The sequence below is a fragment of the Labrus bergylta genome, chromosome 13 (genome assembly GCF_963930695.1).
Source record: "Labrus bergylta chromosome 13, fLabBer1.1, whole genome shotgun sequence".
Taxonomy (NCBI): Eukaryota; Metazoa; Chordata; class Actinopteri; order Labriformes; family Labridae; genus Labrus; species Labrus bergylta.
The window spans coordinates 22,767,307-22,787,639 of NC_089207.1; the positions used below are offsets into that span (position 1 = coordinate 22,767,307).

The 20,333-nt window shown below is 40.2% G+C and overlaps 1 protein-coding gene across 3 annotated transcripts in view; it reads left to right on the forward strand.

Annotated features, from left to right (window-relative positions):
• The first annotated feature begins 7,596 nt into the window (after positions 1-7,596).
• LOC109989374 (alsin-like) overlaps positions 7,597-20,333 on the forward strand; it is a 29,588-nt gene continuing 16,851 nt past the window's right edge. For all 3 annotated transcript variants that reach the window (XM_029278726.2, XM_029278725.2, XM_065962231.1), the window contains exons 1-18: positions 7,597-7,770; positions 8,527-8,711; positions 10,302-10,462; positions 10,691-10,927; positions 12,518-12,708; positions 13,310-13,342; positions 13,443-13,628; positions 13,874-14,144; positions 14,308-14,395; positions 15,166-15,338; positions 16,448-16,616; positions 16,864-16,960; positions 17,032-17,109; positions 17,321-17,542; positions 17,913-18,084; positions 18,291-18,486; positions 19,047-19,112; positions 19,729-19,888. In XM_029278726.2, the coding sequence (XP_029134559.2) occupies positions 8,692-8,711; positions 10,302-10,462; positions 10,691-10,927; positions 12,518-12,708; positions 13,310-13,342; positions 13,443-13,628; positions 13,874-14,144; positions 14,308-14,395; positions 15,166-15,338; positions 16,448-16,616; positions 16,864-16,960; positions 17,032-17,109; positions 17,321-17,542; positions 17,913-18,084; positions 18,291-18,486; positions 19,047-19,112; positions 19,729-19,888 (2,520 nt within the window). In that variant the 5' untranslated portion in view covers positions 7,597-7,770; positions 8,527-8,691. The remainder of the gene's footprint in view (positions 7,771-8,526; positions 8,712-10,301; positions 10,463-10,690; positions 10,928-12,517; positions 12,709-13,309; positions 13,343-13,442; positions 13,629-13,873; positions 14,145-14,307; positions 14,396-15,165; positions 15,339-16,447; positions 16,617-16,863; positions 16,961-17,031; positions 17,110-17,320; positions 17,543-17,912; positions 18,085-18,290; positions 18,487-19,046; positions 19,113-19,728; positions 19,889-20,333) is intronic.

Here is a 20,333-nt window from a genome sequence, read left to right on the forward strand (position 1 = left end):
CCCAACTTCCCTGCTGTTGGGCATAGACAGGCAAGCATGAGTTCAACCACAGGGGAACACACATGATTACAACAACAACAAACCCCTATGCTGTTAAACATAAACAGTGCAGTCTGCAAACACACAGCTAGCAACTTGTCAGCAGCTAACTAGAACATGAAGGAGGTAAGAGGTGCACAGTACACAAGTAAACCATCCAGAAGTTTGATATTATTAGGGTAGAAAGGGACAAGATGAGCCAGTGAGGTAAGTTGAGAAACCAGCTTGTTTCATTGTTTTTTATGAACCAGTCTAAAGACTATCTGAGACTGATTACTCACCAAACGTTGTTCTGGCTGTCACAGAAACATTTCAGTATGAAATGATTAGTATGTTAAACCACATCTATGTAGTTCAATTAAAACAGTTGTTAAACTACATCTATCATTGGGATAGTAGGTTTATTTTCAGTAGTTTGCCAAGTCGAATCAGTAAATAAGTAAACAAAGTGTATCTATATAGCACCTTTCAAGAGTAGCTCACTACATGTTATAAGTAGATTTTGAACAGGAAAGGTGTCGGGGCAAACATAATGGAGGCCTCATACTACCTGATCACCAACAGATCATTTTTAACTATGACAGAACATAATCGTAAACTTAATTTTTATGAAAATGATAACTAATCCCTCGAGTGGGCTATGCACATTTAAGGGTCCTGGGACCTTTCTTCACATGACCACAGTAGATTCCACTCTTTCTGATTTGGGATCAGAACTAAAAATATGAAGAGAAACAATGACCACAGTATTTTATGGCAGATTTTGTGAATAATGGCAAAACCATAAAAGCCGATGATTGATTATTTGGTAAAAGGTAAATGGAATTGAGCTTGTAGAGCCCTTTTCTATTCTTCAGACTACTCAAAGTGCTTTTACACCGCATGTAACACCTACCCATTCACACACTGACAGCAGAGGTGTCCATCAGTATTAACTAACCCATTCATACACATTAACACGCTGCGATGATGCAGTGGGAGCAGTAAGTGTTTAGCCCAAGGACTTATCAGACATGCGACTGCAGGAGCTAGGGATTGAACCCCCAACCTTCTGGCTAAGAGATGACTGACTCTACCATTGAGCCACAGCTGTCCACAGGTGCATTAGTGCAGGCCTTAGATGGTTTGTAGTGTAAAGAAGTGACAGTAAAACACTTCCTCTCTTGCACTGACACTGATACTGTGTGCCAGATGGCCACAGGGTAAACAGTTTGTGCACTGGGTGGGATGAGACGTGTGTTGCAAGTCTCCTGAAAGGCAGGGAGCTCCCTTACAGTAGTCTTCTCAGTGGTTGTCACCACTCTCACATGAGAGCCTTGCAATTGTTAGCATGAGAGCTGCCAAACCAGAGATGCAGCCCATTCCAATGCTATCAATGGTGCGTCTGTCAGAATTTGTGGGCACCCAGGTTTCTCACATGGCAGAGTGCACAATAAAAGGTGAGACCTAATCCTTATTCCTGCCTGGGCCCTTTGCTGCCTTTGGGGTTTCCCTATCAAATCAGCTCCAAAAAGCAAATTTAAAACTATGTTTCTCAGTAGGAATGTCAAACTTCCTTTTTGTCAAAAAATAAAAAAAAAGTGAAACAAACTTTTCTGGGTGGTGAGAGTCCAATGGTCTACAAAAATATGCACCTGAGAAAGATAATAATAACACATGTCAAACAAATGACAAATGTTTGGTTGTAGTTGAAGCTTGTATTGTGATTTTTGAGGTAAAAGTGTGTACACTGAGTTTTTAACAATCACACTGTGGGTTTGTTGGTTAACATCGACAAAAGAAAAACTAAACCACATATTTAGTTTGGAGAAAGTTTTCATGCAATGGCACACAAGAAGAATTGCCCTAAAGTAGATGTCATGGACACTTACTATATGACATTAGACTGCAGGACACTGTAAAAAAAAAAAACCTGAATAGTAATGCTGTTCATGTCCCCTCAGATCAACAGATTGAGTTCAGCACCCAGTAAATCTCTTTTACTTTCTTAACTTCACAATAAACCTTTACTCCCCTCCCACTGCCCAGAACCCCCCAGCTCTCTCTCTCTCTCTCACTCACACACACACACACACGCACACACACACACACACACACACACACACACACACACACACACACACACACACACACACACACACACACACACACACACACACACACACACACACACACACACACACACACACACAGGTCTTTGAGTTGAAGTGCTAATTGATGCAAAGTAATGGAGGAGGTGACACAACAATGGCTGCTGTGCTAAGCTTTGCTCTGAGTTTTCCATGTGTGGCTTGTTTTCATCTCGAGATAACTTTTTGATGGAGAATTGATAAAAGGGACTGGAATACATAAAAGACAGGAGACAAAGAACGTTAAATAGCTATATGAGAGGAACCCTGAGCATGGATAAGGAAGAGGATCAGGAGGGGGGAGGCCTCCTGCAGTTTGAGGTCAAACTTACAGCTGTGTTCGTCACCTTTCTCTACGGGGGGAAGCAGTGACACAGACTCAAGCACGCAAACACACACACAGACATACACACACTAAACTGTGATCATCACTCTCTGTGGGAGTTTGACCTGAGCCAGATGGTCACTGCTGTCTCGTTTTATGACTCCCGCTCCTGTCATGTCCATGCTAAGCCAATGTTTTTCACACCTTTGAATTGAGCTTTGAATCACACCATTCAGAGAGGATACACTTTAATTACACTTAAAAAAAAAAAAAAAATTGTGATGCTAAACCAAATATGTATCCCTAACATTCTTTCAAAGGGAGCTGTGAATTAAGAACAATAGTTCTGTAACCTCAAACTCCTGAGATGGCTGATTATGAATTCTGATTGAGAACATGCGATCTAGGTTTCTGACTATCCTCTCTCTAAACTAGTATTGTATAAAAATTAACTAAAATAACTTCAATATAAAACTTTTTTTTAATTATCAGTTCCATAGTCTGCCATTGCACAATTTCCATACATATCTGCCTGTGAAAGACAGAAACATCTGTCTTCATATATTCTTCTTACCTGAACAGACAGTGTGACAGAAGTGATTATAACAATATTTTTCATCACATGATCTACTGCGGAGCTGTCTGTCTGTTTCTGTTATATTGCTAAACAATAATGCAGCTTTCTGTTGGGTTTGATAACATATAGTTGGAACATGTTGATTAACATGTCGCCCTCTTATTATAATATAACAGAGCTGAATTAAGCATGATACAACTTCTATATTTAAACAGTTATTTATTAAAATTTGGAATAACATTTTGACATATTAGATTACTAAAGCCTGATGAAACATACCTTTTATAATAAAGTTCTTCATTGTGTATGATTCAGGTTCCCAGAGGGTCAAAATTCCTCAGTCCAAGAGAGCATGCTTGCGTGATTGTGTGTTTCTAAAGATCATGCCAAATCACCCTGTGCTTCAGATGTTTTTATCAGGCTCCAGACATGTGTTTTCAATGTTCTTTAAATATGCTCCCTACAGATACACAAACACACACACACACCGCACAAACAAATAAATAAAAAGGCCTCCCTTTTGATAGGCTAAAAAAAAAAGATCCATTGCTGACTATTGATTTTCATCAATCCAGCTAGCTAGCCCCATATCCTTACTTTCACAGGTTCTAAAAGCAAACGTTGGAGAAATCACATGTGGAGAGCACACCAGGGAAATGAGGACATTTGTTTGGCATAAGTTGCACTCTCCTGATGCAGTTTATACACTGTGTTGGAAATTACCCTGAAGGCAGCTGGAGTGTTTACTCTGCAGATGTTGGAATAAAGTAAGTACCTGTAAATATAAAAATGTGGGCAGATACTGTGAATTAAGACATCCAAAGTTCAATCTAAGTTTTTTATTCTGTATCTAAATACTAAGCACTTCAGCCAATTGTATAATATATTTCTTATACTTTAAAAGTAATCATATTTCAAATAATTTATTCTGATGCTGCTTTTTTCTTAATTATGAAAAAAAAAGTCAGAATTGAAAGACACGTGAAGGTTTTTCCTTTTTTAGAAAATGATACGCTTTGAGAGAAAAGTTATCACTTTACTGTTGGCTGTACCAGGATTTGCAGAAACAAAAATATTCAGTTAATTTATGTTATTACTATCTTTATAAATATATTAAAAAATATTAACTGTTTGTTTTTTCTCTATACATACATTAGAAGCTTTGTGCTCTCTGTGTGTAACTTATTCCTCCACTCGTCACGACATTGTGGTCTAACAAACCGCTCTCTCTCAGACTTGCTGTGTAGCTGTGGCCTGGCTGAAACTCTGCTCAGTTTTACCCCCCTTAAAAACGTTGCACACACATACTGCTTGCAGCCTTGTAAATCCAGGGTGTGTTGTTTCCAGCAGCAATTGAAGTTTATGAGGGTTTGGACCAGTGAAAACTGGCTGCTCAGGTCACGGCATGGAGTTGCTACGCATGTGTTTGTATAGTTGTGTGCATGTGTGCACACATGCGTTCTACATTTAAAGGACTTAACCAACTTATTGAATGCAAATTATTAAGAATATGAATTTGAATTTTCAACTCTTTTTCAATACCTGCACAGGTTTGACCCTTTTTCTTACATGTTCATCCCTATTATTATATAGTTTGATGTGTGATGGCCTCAAGGCTGGCCTCTTCCTGTTTGATTCCCTGTGCTGTCTGTGTTCTCTTTATTGCAGGTAGATGTGGGTGGAGTCAGGGAGGACTCTAATGCAGCACACCTGAGCAGGCTGGTTTTGGGATTCTAAAAACCACTGAATCTACTGCTGCATACTACTGTTATCATTTGTTTGTTTGTGTTTTGTGTTGGAGTTTGACATTCATCCACACACACACACACACACACACACACACACACACACACACACACACACACACACACACACACACACACACACACACACACACACACACACACACACACACACACACACACACACACACACACACACACACACACACACACACACACACACACACACACACACACACACACACACAATGTTGCCGACTATGTGTGGTCTCCCTCTTTTGTCACTGCTCTGTTGAGCCAGTTTGTGTAATAGCACAGATACATTAATTTAATTTAAAAGGATGATCATTTGATTGCACAAAAATACATTTAAATGCACAAGTTAATTCTCCTTGATAAAATGGATCATCTTCTGGTGAGAAGTTTCCACATATGAGAGTGTTGATAACCTTTGCAGCCTTCCAGGTTATTGTAACAGTTTCTGGGTTCACAGAATCATTTTGTCCTTGTTAGATTATTGATCTAAATTAAAGCTAAAAAATGAGACGGTCAAATCCTGGGTGCACATGTTCTTCCAGTACCTTCTCACTGTTTTTTTTTGCATAGCTGAAGATTCAAACTAAAAAAGATACACATATTACTCTCTGTAATCATATAGAATGCTTAAGAGTTAAAAAAATACAACATGAGAATATATCAACATCAACAGTGTATCTCTATAAAATGATGCAGCTGACATGATGATGATGAGATGATTGTGTGATGAACACAGCTGAGCAAGAAAAAGCTTGCTTTTTGTAAGAGAGCCCAGAACTACTGCCAGCAGCTATAAGTTTTAATGTCTCACTTTCAGCTCAACAAAGGCAAATATATAAGAGCCAATTTATCTGGATTCCCTGCCCCTGCTCCTCTTTTCCCTTTTTTTCCCCTTTTCCTTGTTTTACTGCAAGCAGTAAAAGCTGAAGCCAAAACCTGCTGGGCAGAAACACTAAAACAGCAAACAAGAGCTGATCACGAACATGGATGAAAGGAAGGGTATAGCCAAAGAAAAAAAAGGCACATGTAAAAAGGATATTCTAGCCCCGTTTTCATAGGCTACATACATTCATGTATTTTATTGTTCTTAATAAAATAGCCTGGAGAATGTCTGAGAGAGAGGAGCTTCATTGTAGGTAACATGATAATCCACATAGCTTAATAGTTTTACAAACTGCTTTAAAACAGTTCAGCTTGGAGGATCCAAAATGCCATCAGTGAAATGTTGTGATGCCAAAGAGAAGGCAAGGTTAAATAAGCCCAGACTCGGGGTCAAGAGGACACTGCTGTGATGACCGCATGGGATACCCATAACATGTTCACAAACAAACACTCAAAGTGCCTGAAGACATAGATCATTACTAAGGTAGATATTTCAAGGACTGCAAATCACCACAAAATAAGACAACAATTTTAAAAAACAAGGCTTTAAATAAGGAATGCTTATGAAAGACGTTTTAAATAAATTTCACATTATGGGCGGCAGTAGCTCAGTCTGCAGGGACTTGGGTTGGGAACCGGAGGGTCGCCGGCTCAAGTCCCGGTGAGGACCAAATATGAAAGTTGGTCTGGTAGCTGGAGAGGTGCCAGATCACTTCCTGAGCACTGCTGAGGTGCCTTGAGCAAGGCACCAAACCCCCTCCCGGCCATCAGCTCTGGAGCGCCCGCTGTGGGCAGCTCCGTCACCCTGACATCTCTCCATTAGTGCATGTCTACAGGATCCTGTTTGTGCATGTGTGTGTTGCATGACCTACAGAGTGTAAAAACTGAAATTTCCCTTTGCGGGGATCAATAAAAGTAAATCTTAGAAAAACATATAGGCTGCTAGTACTTATACTTTATAAGGATGTTATGTTGTGCATGCTGTGTTATCTTAATATTTGATCAACCCAAAGGCATGTTCAAACGGTTAAATTGTAATCTACAGCCAACATTTCATTCAGCTTAATCGTGAATATGACTACATTACGTCTGAAGTGTAGTCCAAGACCCTATTGCTTGATGTAAAGGTAATGGAGCTCAGAAAGAGAGACATCTACCGGTCGATCAGCCGACGTACGACTCCAATTAAGTCAAACTTGTTTTGCCTATAGATTCACTTTAACAATAAAAAACAGAACCTGCCTTGAAACGTAGCCTATGTGAAAGCAGACACTCCCTAAATGTCTTACAACAGACCTATCTCGCCTGCGGAAGCTTGATGCACAAACGAAACAGAGAACAAACGTAAAGTAAAAACAAAACAGGGAAGACTCATATAGAGAATTGAATAAAAATGCTTTTAAGGAATCACTGTGAAAAACAAAAATGTTAAGCCTACTTCTCTTCTGAAAAGTCGAGTGTTAAATTAATGGACAGGCCATGTATGGGTTAGGTTAGACATGAGAATGAAGGATTTTGCTCCTACCCCTGCGCTTATTTTTATTTTTTCTTCAAATCTTCCCCTCAGAAGAAGTCTAGTTGAACAGGCCTGTTCATAGACTTAAAGGACCAGACTGTGAAATGTTTGTATGTTACCGTTTTCTATGTAGCCTTAACTTGTCTAAGTGAACGAAGCAAATAAAGAATATGTAGATATTTCATATGGGAAAACACGCTCACAGATATGTAGTCTCAACACCGATAGTGTAGGCTGTTAACATTAAGAGTGTACAGTGAGGCCTCACCGCAGCAACAGGTGAGTCACCTCCGCTCTGTTTGTCCCTGCTCGGCTCCCGTCGAACAGCTTGTTCTCCAGAACAACACAGAACTGTCAGAACGAACTTCTGCTTTCACTCCGCGGCACTGATTCAGACATGCAAAACATGCAATAGATCAGGGTCTCTGTCGGGACACTTAGACACGGTAGTCGGTACCCATTCAGAGTGTCTGCATCGTTATTATTTCACACGGTCTTCAGAGTTTAAAAAAAAAATGCACTGGGTAAGTTTAGTTTGCTTCTTTAGCAGTTTTAGCATCGAGCTAGCCTACGTCAGTTTCGTTAGCCGTAACATTAGATGATTACACTCAGCGTGCAAAGTGTTTAAGAGGTAATTACAACTCGCAAACGTTTCATATACAAAAAGTTGGAAAACGTATTATTGACCCTCAACTTACAGGTATGCATATTTTCATAGTCTCAACACGTCTTCTGATTTGACCAGGTAGAGCAGCTAATGATAGCATAATGACATTCAGGTGAGGGTATCGTGTTTAAGTGGTTTGTTGTGTTACCTAGCAACAAGAAAATAAAGCCTGACAAAACTTTGAATATGATCTGAAGCAGAGGAGCATCGCTCAGCAATTTACTGTGTTCAAAGTTGTGTTAAGAAGACGATACTGTCAAATGAGTATTAAAGTTCCTTGAAATTGGAAATAGAAAAAGAAAAATTATGCTTTGATTATGAAGTCTTTAAGACACCATTCAAAAGTGCTTAAAAATGATTAAGTGTGGACCATAAGTTTAGATAATTTAGTCAGTCTATGGTATAAATGTTTTCGTTAATGGCTTAAGAAATGTCTGTTCTAGGTCCACAAATTTGCATCTCTAAATACAAACACAATATTTTCTATTACTGTGATACTGAGCTAGAGAACAAATGGACATTAATAGATTATTTTATTGTACATGTCATGATGTCACACTTAATGTTAACCTGTTGAATTAAGTCATTGTTTTTACTAACGGTTGATTGACAGTAAGGAGGCACCTGCAGCCTGATGGACCCAAGATGTGTCAAAACAGAGCGGAGGACTGCGTTTTCTTCATCACAATAATTGTTGGGAGTGAACAGAACAACAGAGATTTGGAAATATGTTGATAAAGATGTCTTCTTTGTCTTGTGAAATGGAGAATCTGAAGTGATGGAGAACAGAGAGGAGAGGTACACATACACACACACACACACACACACACACACACACACACACTCCAGAAAGTCCATTTGATGCAAAATGAGATGCTAATTAAATTGTGTTTCTGTTAAATGTCATCTAAACAAGATGTTAGATTATTGTGATGCACCGATGCATTGGTTTATCATCTGTATCAGCCGATATCCTATCCACCCTGTTGACAAACATCGGCCCATCTGCAAACAATGTGGCATGAATCGAAGTTTGTAGCGGATGTTTATCTGTTGTGTTGTATAAATTTAATGCTGGAATCTAGAAGAGTTTTATTTCTAGGGCAAAGGTTGGCACCTCGTAGACAAACTCTGATATGTTTTTATGATCAAACATGAGAGAAAATTATGGTGTGGGAGTCGTACACCAAAAGGAGTATTCGAAATAAACATTGGTATCAACAGTCGGCTAAATTTCCAGTTTAAACATCTGTCTGGGTATTGACTCTGATTTTCACAATAGGTGCGTCTCTATTTTATAATGTTATATAAAGCAACTCTGATTCACATAAGCAATTCAAACTCCTTAACCAGTGAAAAAAACTTTAGAGGTATTTGGCAAAGCAAGTTTTATACGGATATGTTAAAACAAATAGTTGGTCTCTCTCTAGTCTGTCTACAAACCCCCCCAGTCATGAGAGAAGTTCAGTCTCTCAGTTCCACTTTTCAGAAAATGTGTCCTCAAACAGGCAGTTTGGAGATTTTCCCTTCATGACATCACAAAGGGCAGTAACCCCTCCCCCAAGTGGCGGACACTCCCACAGCTAGGTGTTTGTTCTGCCCTCTGAGTCTGCCTTCTCACCATAGACTATTGGGCATGAAGCAAGAAAGCCCGAACCCTTCCAGAGAGGGGGCGTGGTCTAACACAGCTAACCTGCATTTAAAGCTACAGACACAGAAACAGCCTGTTCTGAGCAGGGCTACAAATAGAGAGCTTTAAAGGCATTATAAAATACAGAATCAGAGTGGAGTTTTAGCAAGACACTTCACAGACATGTCTTGGAAGCTCTGGGACCTATTTAGACTGGTTGAAAATTAGAATAATATGTGACCTTTAAGTTTTTTGCTTAATATTTGGAATTTGACACTCAAGTTAAACAGATTTTCTGGATATTACATATATTGATAACCTGCTTCCCTATAAGATGGCTAACGTTTCCAGAGGCTTTTGCATTAACCTTGGCAAATAGTAAGCGTGGCTTTTGAGTGTTGTACCTCTGCTTTGCAGCTCGTTAGGATGTGTCCAGCTCAGTAGTGGGAGTGTTTTGTAGACAGTTTCTGCTCAGCCATTTGCCGCCGTTTCTCTCCTCCCTGGAAACATAACTGCAAGTCAGGGCCTGCAGGTGCTGTGCAAACATTTATTGGTTGATGGATGAATGAGTTGGGATTTAATTTTCAAAGAACATATGCCACCAAAGCTAAACTAAAACAACAAGATCATTTTTGCCAGGTTTTTTTCTACTCTTTTGGGTTTGGAGAGAAACTTGGCAGGTGAAGAACTTGTAACATCTTAATATAAGGTTCAAACCAGAGAAGATAGCAATAGATGTGTGTTTTTTTTAATGTCAGCCCTGTGGAAGAGCAGGCCCAGACACTGCAAGAGCGAGGAATTCTCTACATCTGGCAGTCAGCGGGCCCCGCTCTGCAGCTGTGTCCAGAGAGAGTGCTTCTATCCAGGCCTGTCCTGCAGGCTGCCCTTGGAGAACATCATGGACTCCTGCTTACACAAGGTGAGTAGTATATAAAAGCTCTTCAGTGCCAACAGGAGTTATTTAAGTTAGTTTATTATCACGGTGGTATTCAAATGCTAAAGTAAACAAAATGTATGCAAAGGCTGTTCAATTGTCTAAAGTTTTATTTCTCCTTCTGATTCGTGAAAGCTTTTTTTTTTTTTAAGATTTAAAGTCCTTGTTACACAAAGCAATGTGTGCTGTTACTCAGTCGTTGCTGTCTAGCAGGTGGTCTGGTGTATTCTTTTGGTGAGCTGTTTTGGAGGGATCTAAGTGTACCAGTGACTGCTCCTGTGCTGGAGGTCTCATTGCTGGGAAAGACAATGGTCCGTGTGGCTGCTGGTGGCTTCCATTGCGGAGCCTTAAGTGACCAGGGCAACATCTATATGTGGGGGGAGAACACTGCAGGACAGTGTGGCCTGACTAAGAGTTGTGCAGCATCAGAGAACACATCAAACATCACAGGTTGGTTAACTTCAAATCTCCTCACTAAAGCTGTCGCAAAAATGAATTACCTTCTTCTACTTCTGATTTTCAGTATGTATTATCCTTGACGTTTCTAATCAGTACAGTAAGTCATGATTGTCAGGTCAGGTTCTTATGTCAAGCCAGGGACTTTTTTCACACCAGGGGCTTCTACTCGGGGGCTGCAGCTGGATAGTATTGCCTCACTCCACCTCATGTATACGGAAACTAAGACTTCACCCCTTTGGGAACGTTTCAGCTTGCAGCCAAATGAAAAATGAGAATCAGCTTTGTTAGATGAGGCAATTTATAAAATATGCATTAACAAGTCCCCTGGAAACATATTAAATTTGAGCTCTCAATTACGCAAATCGTATCTGACCCACAAGATTATTTTAATTGTGACTTTTAATTATTTAATTGTTTTTTTTAAAACAACAATGCCATGACAATCAGCGACAAACACAAATATTTTCACCATGGAACAGTTTGCGGCCAGTTCTTGAAACAGTTGGCAACGCCATGTGCTGAATCAAAGCACCGTCACGACAGCAACAGATATCACCAGAATCACCTCCTCTTTAGCCTTTCGCCTTCAAAAAAAGTATAAGACAGTGTTTATTATTTTTAAACTGCACAGGACGATTTGGCTACAGAATACATAACACGCTTAGTACTTAATATGAAAACTGGGATCTCCCATCTTTCTCTCTCTCTCTCTCTCTCTTTCTCTATCTGATGCTGATGGGATTTTTCTCTCTTGTTTTCGCTGCGTCTTGATAACAAGCCTAACCCTAACCCACACGAGGTTGTGATAACGGAGTCACAAGGGAAACTTTAAAACAGGAGTTTTGTTGTGTGGCTAGTGGCCTAGAAGAAAAAAATATAACTCTGTTTGAAAATCCGAGAATCGGAGACCAAGTACTTTGAGTTTTCTGTTGTATCTTTCATCACTACACTGATTTACACAAGTCTTCCGTGAACATGAAACTCCAATCTGAGAGGACCGTTTTGTAAACTGTGGGCACAGATTTGTACTGGAAATCTGTGAACACAGTTTACAAATCTGTGTGCTCAGTGAAGTCTGGACATTGTCAATGTCTGTGCAGCTTGTCAGCGCTCTCTCTCTCTCTCTCTCTCTCTCTCTCTCTCTCTCTCTCTCTCTCTCTCTCTCTCTCTCTCGTAACATAATATATTCTGTAGCCATACTGTATTGTGAAGGTTTTTAAAAAACACTATTGTGCTGCTCGCAAACTGTTACTGTTGTTATGTCTGTCACTGATTGTCTTGGAGTTGCTGTTAAGAAATCATTAAAATAAATGAAAGTCACAATCAAAACTATCTTATTGTTGGGGGACAGGGGCCGCCAGTTTTCTAACACTGACCAATAGATTTGCTCAATAAAAAAAGGATGTGGTGTGACAATTCCTATTAAGCCACCCGAATCACCCCTTCACTGCTACAGCCTTACTCCTCGCCCTTCTTTTATTCTTATTCGCCCTCTGTTTTTCTCTCCATCCCACCAACATATGACTATTATTCTTTGCTTAGAGCATCAATCCCTTCTTTTATTCTTGTATCTTGTATCAGTTTCAGAGCCTTGCCATGTCCCTGTGGTGGATAGTGAGGTCATTCCTCCAGCTGTGGTTAAGGTGGTGGATCTGGCCTTTGGACGGGAGCACAGTCTTGCTCTGTCAGCTCAGAATGAGCTGTGGGCGTGGGGAAGTGGCTGCCAGCTTGGCCTGGTCACCAGTACTTTCCCTGTATGGAAACCACAGAAGGTGAGTTTTCTCGCCTGACTTCTGTGATGTAATGAAAACTAGTGGGTTTTAACTTCCAACTGGATCCATAAATCTGCTTATTGGGGAACCTCACAAACTTGACTATTACTTTGTAAATGAATTCCCATCTTCTCATACCTAAATGGTTATTGGAAATCACGCTCCAAGAAATGAAGAAAAATCTTTTTTGAATATCTGGTAACCCTGCGTGACCTATATAGACCCCTTACAGCTGTAGTTCAGTGGTATAGTCAGTTGACTCTCAACAGGGGGGGTCAGGGGTTTGTTTCCTAGCTCCTGCAGTCACATGTTGATGTTTCCTTTAAAAGCAGGTTTGAATTCAAACAGCAAGTAAAGTACTCTCAGCTTAAGGCAGTACAAAATTGCAATAATTTAGAGATGAGTTGCGATTAGTATTCTAATAGTTTGACAGCATTAGTGTATGAATGCTGTGTGCATGGGTATTAGGGCTGTCTTTTTCTTTTGTGAATAAAACCATTTTGAATGAATTTAGAACATCACAAAGAGGGTGAATTTTCTGTTTTGCACTTGTCAAATCTGTACATATGGATTCACTAATCATATTTATGCTATTACATAGGTGGAGCACTTGGCAGGCAGACATGTACTTCAGGTAGTTTACCTTTTAAGATACCTTGACTTCTTATCAAAAATAACCAAAAATACTTAGTTCTGTTTCCAGAAAAACTCATATCATGTCTCATATCTCACAGGTGGCTTGTGGAGCATACCACAGCCTGGCCCTGGTTCGTAGTTTAACTCCAAAGAACTACAACACCCTGAATCCTGAGAAAGGGGAGCAGGGCCAGTCAACTCAGTCCTTTGTGACAGAGAGGGACGAGTTATTGGCAGCTGACACTAGTCACTACTGTCCCCTGGGGGTGGAGCTGTCAGGCGAGGTGAGCAAAGTCCAAAAATAACATAAAGAAGGGAAAAAAAAAATGTGTGTTAGGGTGTCCACAGTGCCATGTCCTACCAGAGGATACAACATTTCCGATAAGCTGTAGAAAGCATGAGGGAGTCATGTCTTTGATCTATTAGCTCATTAGCTTTTCAGCCGTCATATTGTTGCTCTCTAGAAATATATTTGCCAATTTGATAGTCTTTGTTGTGTGTTGACACCCCTTCTGGTTTGCAATTCTAGACCCCTCCAAGGAGAAGCAGCCCCAGACTTAAGCCTCAACATGGTGCAAGGACAGCTAGCAGTAGCCCTTACAGCCAGCTTAAGCCCCATGAGCACTTTGACCCTCTCACTGAAGTAGACGGCAGCCGCTTGTCTAGCTCCCTGCCAGTCTGGAGCGGGAATAAGGACACCTCTCTCCTTGAAGGAATGGAGCTCCAGAAAAACTCAAGTTACTCATGGGACCACATTACAGGGCCAGGAGACACCGACTCACTGAGCAGTTACACTTCAGGTTAGAAATTCAGACATGTTAATTGTATTTATAGTAATGTTTTTGTTTGCTGCTATTTGTGACTTCTCTGAGCTTGCTTTGCCTGCTTTATATTTTATTCTTATACTTTGTTTTTTTAATTCTTATCCTCCCCCTCCTCCCCCTCCCCCATTATTCTCTCCAGATGACAGCTGTGTTTCTTCAACTCCATCCACTGATCTATTGACTTCCAGTTTCAAAGAAGACCTACAAGTTAAAAGCCAAACCAACAGGTAGGACTTTTGGATTGACTATCATTTAAGTACCTTATTGGGTCCAGAATGTTAGCTAGTGCAATTAATCAGTGTTGTAGAGAAACATGGGGCAGCAGCAGCTCAGTCTGTAAGGACTTGGGTAGGGAACTGGTGGGTAGTCGGTTCAGATCCTGGTATTGGCCAAGTGGGAAATTTGGGACTGCTTGCTGGAGAGGTGGCAGTCTATTAACTGAGTCCTGCAGAGGTAGTAGGTATCCTTGAAAAAGGCACTGAATCTTCATTCGCTCAGGTCACCAGTCCCTGTGCAGCCCCCGAGCTGGTCTCACAATAACAGAGTGAAAGTTCAATCCCCTCTGGATTAATCAAGTGTATTAAATGTAGGGGCTCCAGAGACCATAGCGGTTATGTCAAGTGCCCCATGTACGGAGGCTCACAGCGGCCGTTGATTCAAATCGGATCTCTGCCCTTTGCTGCATGTTATCCCCCCACTCTCTCTCATCCCAACATTTTCTGTCTCTCTTCAGCTGTTAAATATAATAAAGGAAAAAAGGCCCAAAAGTAATTAAAGAAAGGTCAAAGTTGCTGCTCAAATATTTGAAAGAACATTATCCCTGCTATTGTTGTCATGATCCCAATGTTATTTAAGTTATTTCCCATCACATTATGCTCAATCATGGTGTAAAGGAAGAATGTTATTGGAGGTATTTGAAGAATGGAGATGCACAATCCACACACCAAGATGATTCTCACCCACAGTGTATCTGCGTCTCTGATCTCAAATCCTACAGCAGCAGTTCCATACCGTACTCCTCCTCACCAGTGTGTTTGGAAGAAGTTCGCCTTTTTCTTGCTGGAGAGAAGCAGGGACTGCAGGGGCAGAAGAGCTCAAGTCTCACGAATATCAATCAGAAGGGGAAGGCTGCAAGCAGAAGACGCTCCCTGCCTGGAATACCCACTCGTGGTAGGAATGGTCGTGTGTGAACAAGTGGACAGAACTTTCAGCAAATTTTCTCTCTTGCCAGGACAAGATTGGAATATTGATATATGAGCCCAAAGTATTAAGGAGGTTATCAGCTTAACTACTATATACTACTACTACAACTATACTAAGTATTTTGCGCAAAATCTTTAAAGCATATATGCTGTAGCTAGCCTTTCATTCTTTGGACAGAGCCAGGCTACCTTTGTCCCTCTAGTTTTAGTAAGGCTGTTGGCCACATCTTCATATTAAGGGCAAAGGTACATAATGATGATTTAATTATTATCTTAATCTTTGCTTTAAAGCAAACTTATTGCATTTCCCACAATAATTATTACTCCTTAAATGTGAAGCTCTCAGCAGAGTACAGGAAACCACAGCAACAACAGGCAAACAGGTCAAATGGAGAGGACAGCAACACCTAATGTTTATTAAATACTCACCTAATATTGACGTCATACTACTATGGAGGTTTTAGCGGGCTACGCAGCTGCCTAAACAAAATGAGTTATGTTGTCCAACATGCTAACTGTGACCCCAAAGACTGAAACGTGCATCCGTCACTTGGTACCAGTCATTATCAAAATCTGCAGAATCACTAAATTGCGTTCCTCTGTGAAGTTGCAGCCTGACCTACAGGAAAGAAGAGTATAAATGTTATCTCAAACAGAAGCAACCGATAGCTCAGCCTCTGTTTGTCACCTAGTTTGGCACACTGACCATGTGTTCTCCAAAGCTTTATCTTATCAGCTCAAATTCAAATGTTATAAAAGTCAAGATCACACGTGACAGGCCTGTCGTGCTTATCTTGAGATAATAACATTCCTTTTGAGATAGTATTAAACTATTTGACAGGAGGTAACATGTACGTATTTTCTATTCCGTGCCTGCTCACCTCACCTTGTCAGACTCACACAGCTCTCTGCCGGCAGCTACTCTGTTATTTGTAGTCTCTGTTGGCTGTTGTTCCATATTATAGATGATGCTTATTTACACTTTTCAATATGCATGTAATTTACAGGTGATTGTTCAGTTTATTGACAGAACTGTTATCTGGGGTTAATCATAAGGTGACATGATTTTTCTTTAAGGGTCTCCAAGACGACACAGGCCTTGTGCCTGCATACCATCCTCTGTTTGTCGGTGCCAGGCTGCAGCTCCGGAGGATGCTGGAGACGGGCTTCCATCTCTGGAGACTGAAGTGTGGAGCTGGGGCCGCGGGTCTGAGGGGCAACTGGGCCACGGAGATCAACTTGCCAGGTCTGGCCTCATAAACACGCAAAAAACTCTTTTACAATAATAGCAAAAGTTACATCAATTTCCTCAAAATTAACTCAAAACATTAGATTTGACATCTAATTAAAATTGTATTTTTTTAATCAAGAAGGTATTGTGGTTAAAATCCCATTGCTTAACTGTAAATATTTTAAGAATCAATTACTATTACTAAGTTGACAGATACATCTAAAATGAGCTTGTGTGTGTGTGCTTGTGCTTTTGTGTTTAGACTCCAGCCTTTATGTGTCAAGTCTATGATTGGTGAGGAGGTAATCAAAGTGGCTGCTGGCTCACACCATTCCTTGGCTCTCACTGCTCACTGTCAGGTAACAGACACAGAACACACACAGGCACATGCTCAAAGGCCTTGTCTTAACCATAATCTTGTATTTTGCAGGTGTACTCATGGGGCAGCAACATGTGTGGACAGCTCGGTCATGTCAACAGTCCTGTCACTGTTCCTCAACTCACTAAGGTACAGAATAAGTCATTCTTGACTCTTATTTGTTTTTTTTCAGTCATTAGTGCAAACAATTCACCATATTGCAATGTTAGGGGTTTTCTTGATTTATATCTTAATGTCCTTAATGTCCTTGTATTGTATTTCATGTATTATTTCAGATTACACTAATGCCTGTAAATGTCCTAATGGCGTAATGTGTTTTGTCCCAACCCGCCAACTGTAGCTGTCTGATGGTCTTCGAGTTTGGGACATATCAGCTGGTCAGAGTCACTCCCTCCTCTTGGCTGATGGAGACTGTGTCCAGCCTGTCCTGTTGTACTGCGGTCAGCAGCTTCTCTCAGTGCAGCAGGATATGTCCCACAAAGGTCAAAGGTCATGCCAGAGGTCACCCAACAAGGCAGAGAATTACACCGTCAGACCCACCCTGTTGCCCTTTTGCATGGAGGTTTGTCATTTTAATCAGAACAGTCAGTGAGTTAGATGGGTGGAGCAACACTGGAGGATATTGACTTTTACATATTGCTCTATGGTATGCTTAAATAGTTACATCTGTGTCGTCAATAGATATCTGAGATCAGATAGCACATACATGCAGCAGTCCATTTCAGCTAACTCTTTTTAATTGGGTTGACATACAAAGAGTGAAAATCAAGTTAAGCAACGAAATATCAAAAAACATTAAGAGCAACGAGGAAAAAGTAAAACATGCTGGACTGAAAGAGAACTAACATTCCTATATAGTCGTTGTATGACTAACTTAGACTAAATAACACATACCCTTAACCTCTTTCTTTTGGGTATGTCTGTGTTTATAGATGGGTTACATTGGCAGTGTGTGTTGTGGTGGTCCAAGCTGTGCAGCGTTGGCAGACCAGAACGTGATGGGTTTTATTTCAGCCATCCATGAGCTAGCCTCCAGAGAGAGACAGTTCTTCTGCTGGTTGAGCAACACCAGGAAGCTCCTCCTCACACCACTACGCAACAGAGGTCAGAGCTTTTCTAACTGGCTCCTTTCCCCAAATATATGACCGTGTCAACTCTGCTTCACCACCTCAGCGGTTGTTCAGCAGTGGTTTTGAATATAAGAGTTTGAATATTTTTTATCTTTAATGTAAATAAAATGATGTATAGGCATGATTTCATCAACTTATTAGTGCTGTTAAAGTGAATGTTTGTGCACTCTCCCTCCACAGAGAGTGTCATTCCATCGCTAAGTGAGCCATGCACTCATCTCTTCTTCTCTCTCTGTGAGAGTTTCATTCGTCTGAGCGTCCTGATCGCCCGCCATTCAACATCACTCAGCTACTTCCTACATAATGTGCAAAGACAGGATGTCACTTCTCTTCTTCTGCTGACACACACCGAGCACTTTGTGGACATTTATAAAGAGTAAGTTCACTTTTGTTTTTTTATACCCATATATTTTTGTGTTTTATTAATTGCAACTATAACACTTTCACTTAATTAGGTTTTTTTTACTTTTTTTTGTTGACCTCTTTAGTATGCCTATAGACCCTTTGTCTGTTTTTCTTTATTCTTCACTGTGTTCACTTTAATTCTCCTTAAATTATCTCACAATTTTTCTCACAGAAACTACAATTCTCTCATACAACACAAACTGTTTCAAAGGTTCAATATATTATTGATTTACTCTAGCAGTTTACAGTTCCATATAAAGTTTGTTTAATTACCAGTTATTTTATTCCTCATAGCCTGCTGTATCTGTACTCCACAGCATCACATTTCTGTGTACAATTTGTATTTATTAACCAAATCCAGAATTTGGTTTTATTGCCATGAATATCTGTTACATGGTGTCATGACTCAAAACAACAAAGGTGGCAAATAAAATTGAATCAGAAAAAAATTAATAATTCAGTTTTAACGGTGCATACAGTTGGCGATTTGAAATGACTACTCATTATAACTCTTTTTTGTTGTGCCTTCAGGTACTGTTCTTCAGTCGGGGACTTCCAGGTGATGGGTGGATTCCACTCACTACAAAAACTCTCTCGGTAAGCTTGATTATTTTTCGTTTATGTTTCACTAAAAGGAAGAATATGCGACTTTTTGATCCAGTAGATTCTTCTTTTCTCTAGTCCCTCAATTAAACAACTTTTATACGCAAGGGGATGAGCCGGCCGTCCCGGCGATGTAAACGAAGTGTAGCTACGGCTCAGAAAGCATCACAGACAGTGGGACTCGGGTGTCACACTCATTGTAGACAGTCATGACTCACAGAGTTATTTTCAGAGGATATACTTGATTTCTGCTACATTTAAGTGTGAAAAATCTGATATTCTTCCTTTAAGGTGTTGGCCTACCTTAGAATCAGAATCAGAATAGTTTTTTATTGCCAAGTGCATTTACACATACAGGGAATTTGACTTGGTGTTTTGGTGCAAGACTGTTAACAATGGAAATAAAGCAAAAACAGCAAGAACTTAAATACCTAACTTGGTTTTATCCTAACAATGTACATGAATGAGACATTAACAAGTGCTAGTGTAAGGGGCTGGAGCAGCAGTGTATCACATCATGTTCAGCAGAAGAAAAAAATCGAACGATTGCCGATTGAAAAGAAGATTTGGATGACAAAAATCCAAACAAACTGTGTTTGTTTCTGTTCAGTGAGTGTTTAGGCTCTCAGCAGACCATGCTGGCTCAGCTGTGTGTATCAGACCAGTCCGTCAGCGGGGATGTTGATCTGGTTTCACTGTTATACTGGCCTCTGCAGCAGCTCCACCACTACAACCGAGTTCTGCTCAAACTGGCAGCTTGTTATGATGTGGTGAGGCTAAACTCTCTCCTGTGTCATTGTGCGTCTTTCTCTATTTTCCCCTTGAACACTCTTTTGATGTTCCTTCTCTGTTTTTGATTGTTTTTTGTTTCACATGGTTGACTCAATTTGGATATGTTTCAACATATTTCTGTTTTTGTGTTGGCTTGAGTATTAGGCTGCATTTTTCACGACATGTTTCTTGATAGCAGCTTGATAGCAATATGGCATAACCAGGTTTTTAAATATAAGTATCTTATATATTACATCATATTTAAAAAACCCTAACCCTAACCCAACTAGAGAAAACAAACCTATTGATATGAAACATTTAGCATTAAAAATACATTTAATTTAAAGAGGACATATCTCTGCTACATGTTTGATGTTGTCACTCTTTCTCTTCACCCTCCCGTCCTAGCTGGGGTAATTCTGAATTTTGTCCTTTTTAGGCTTT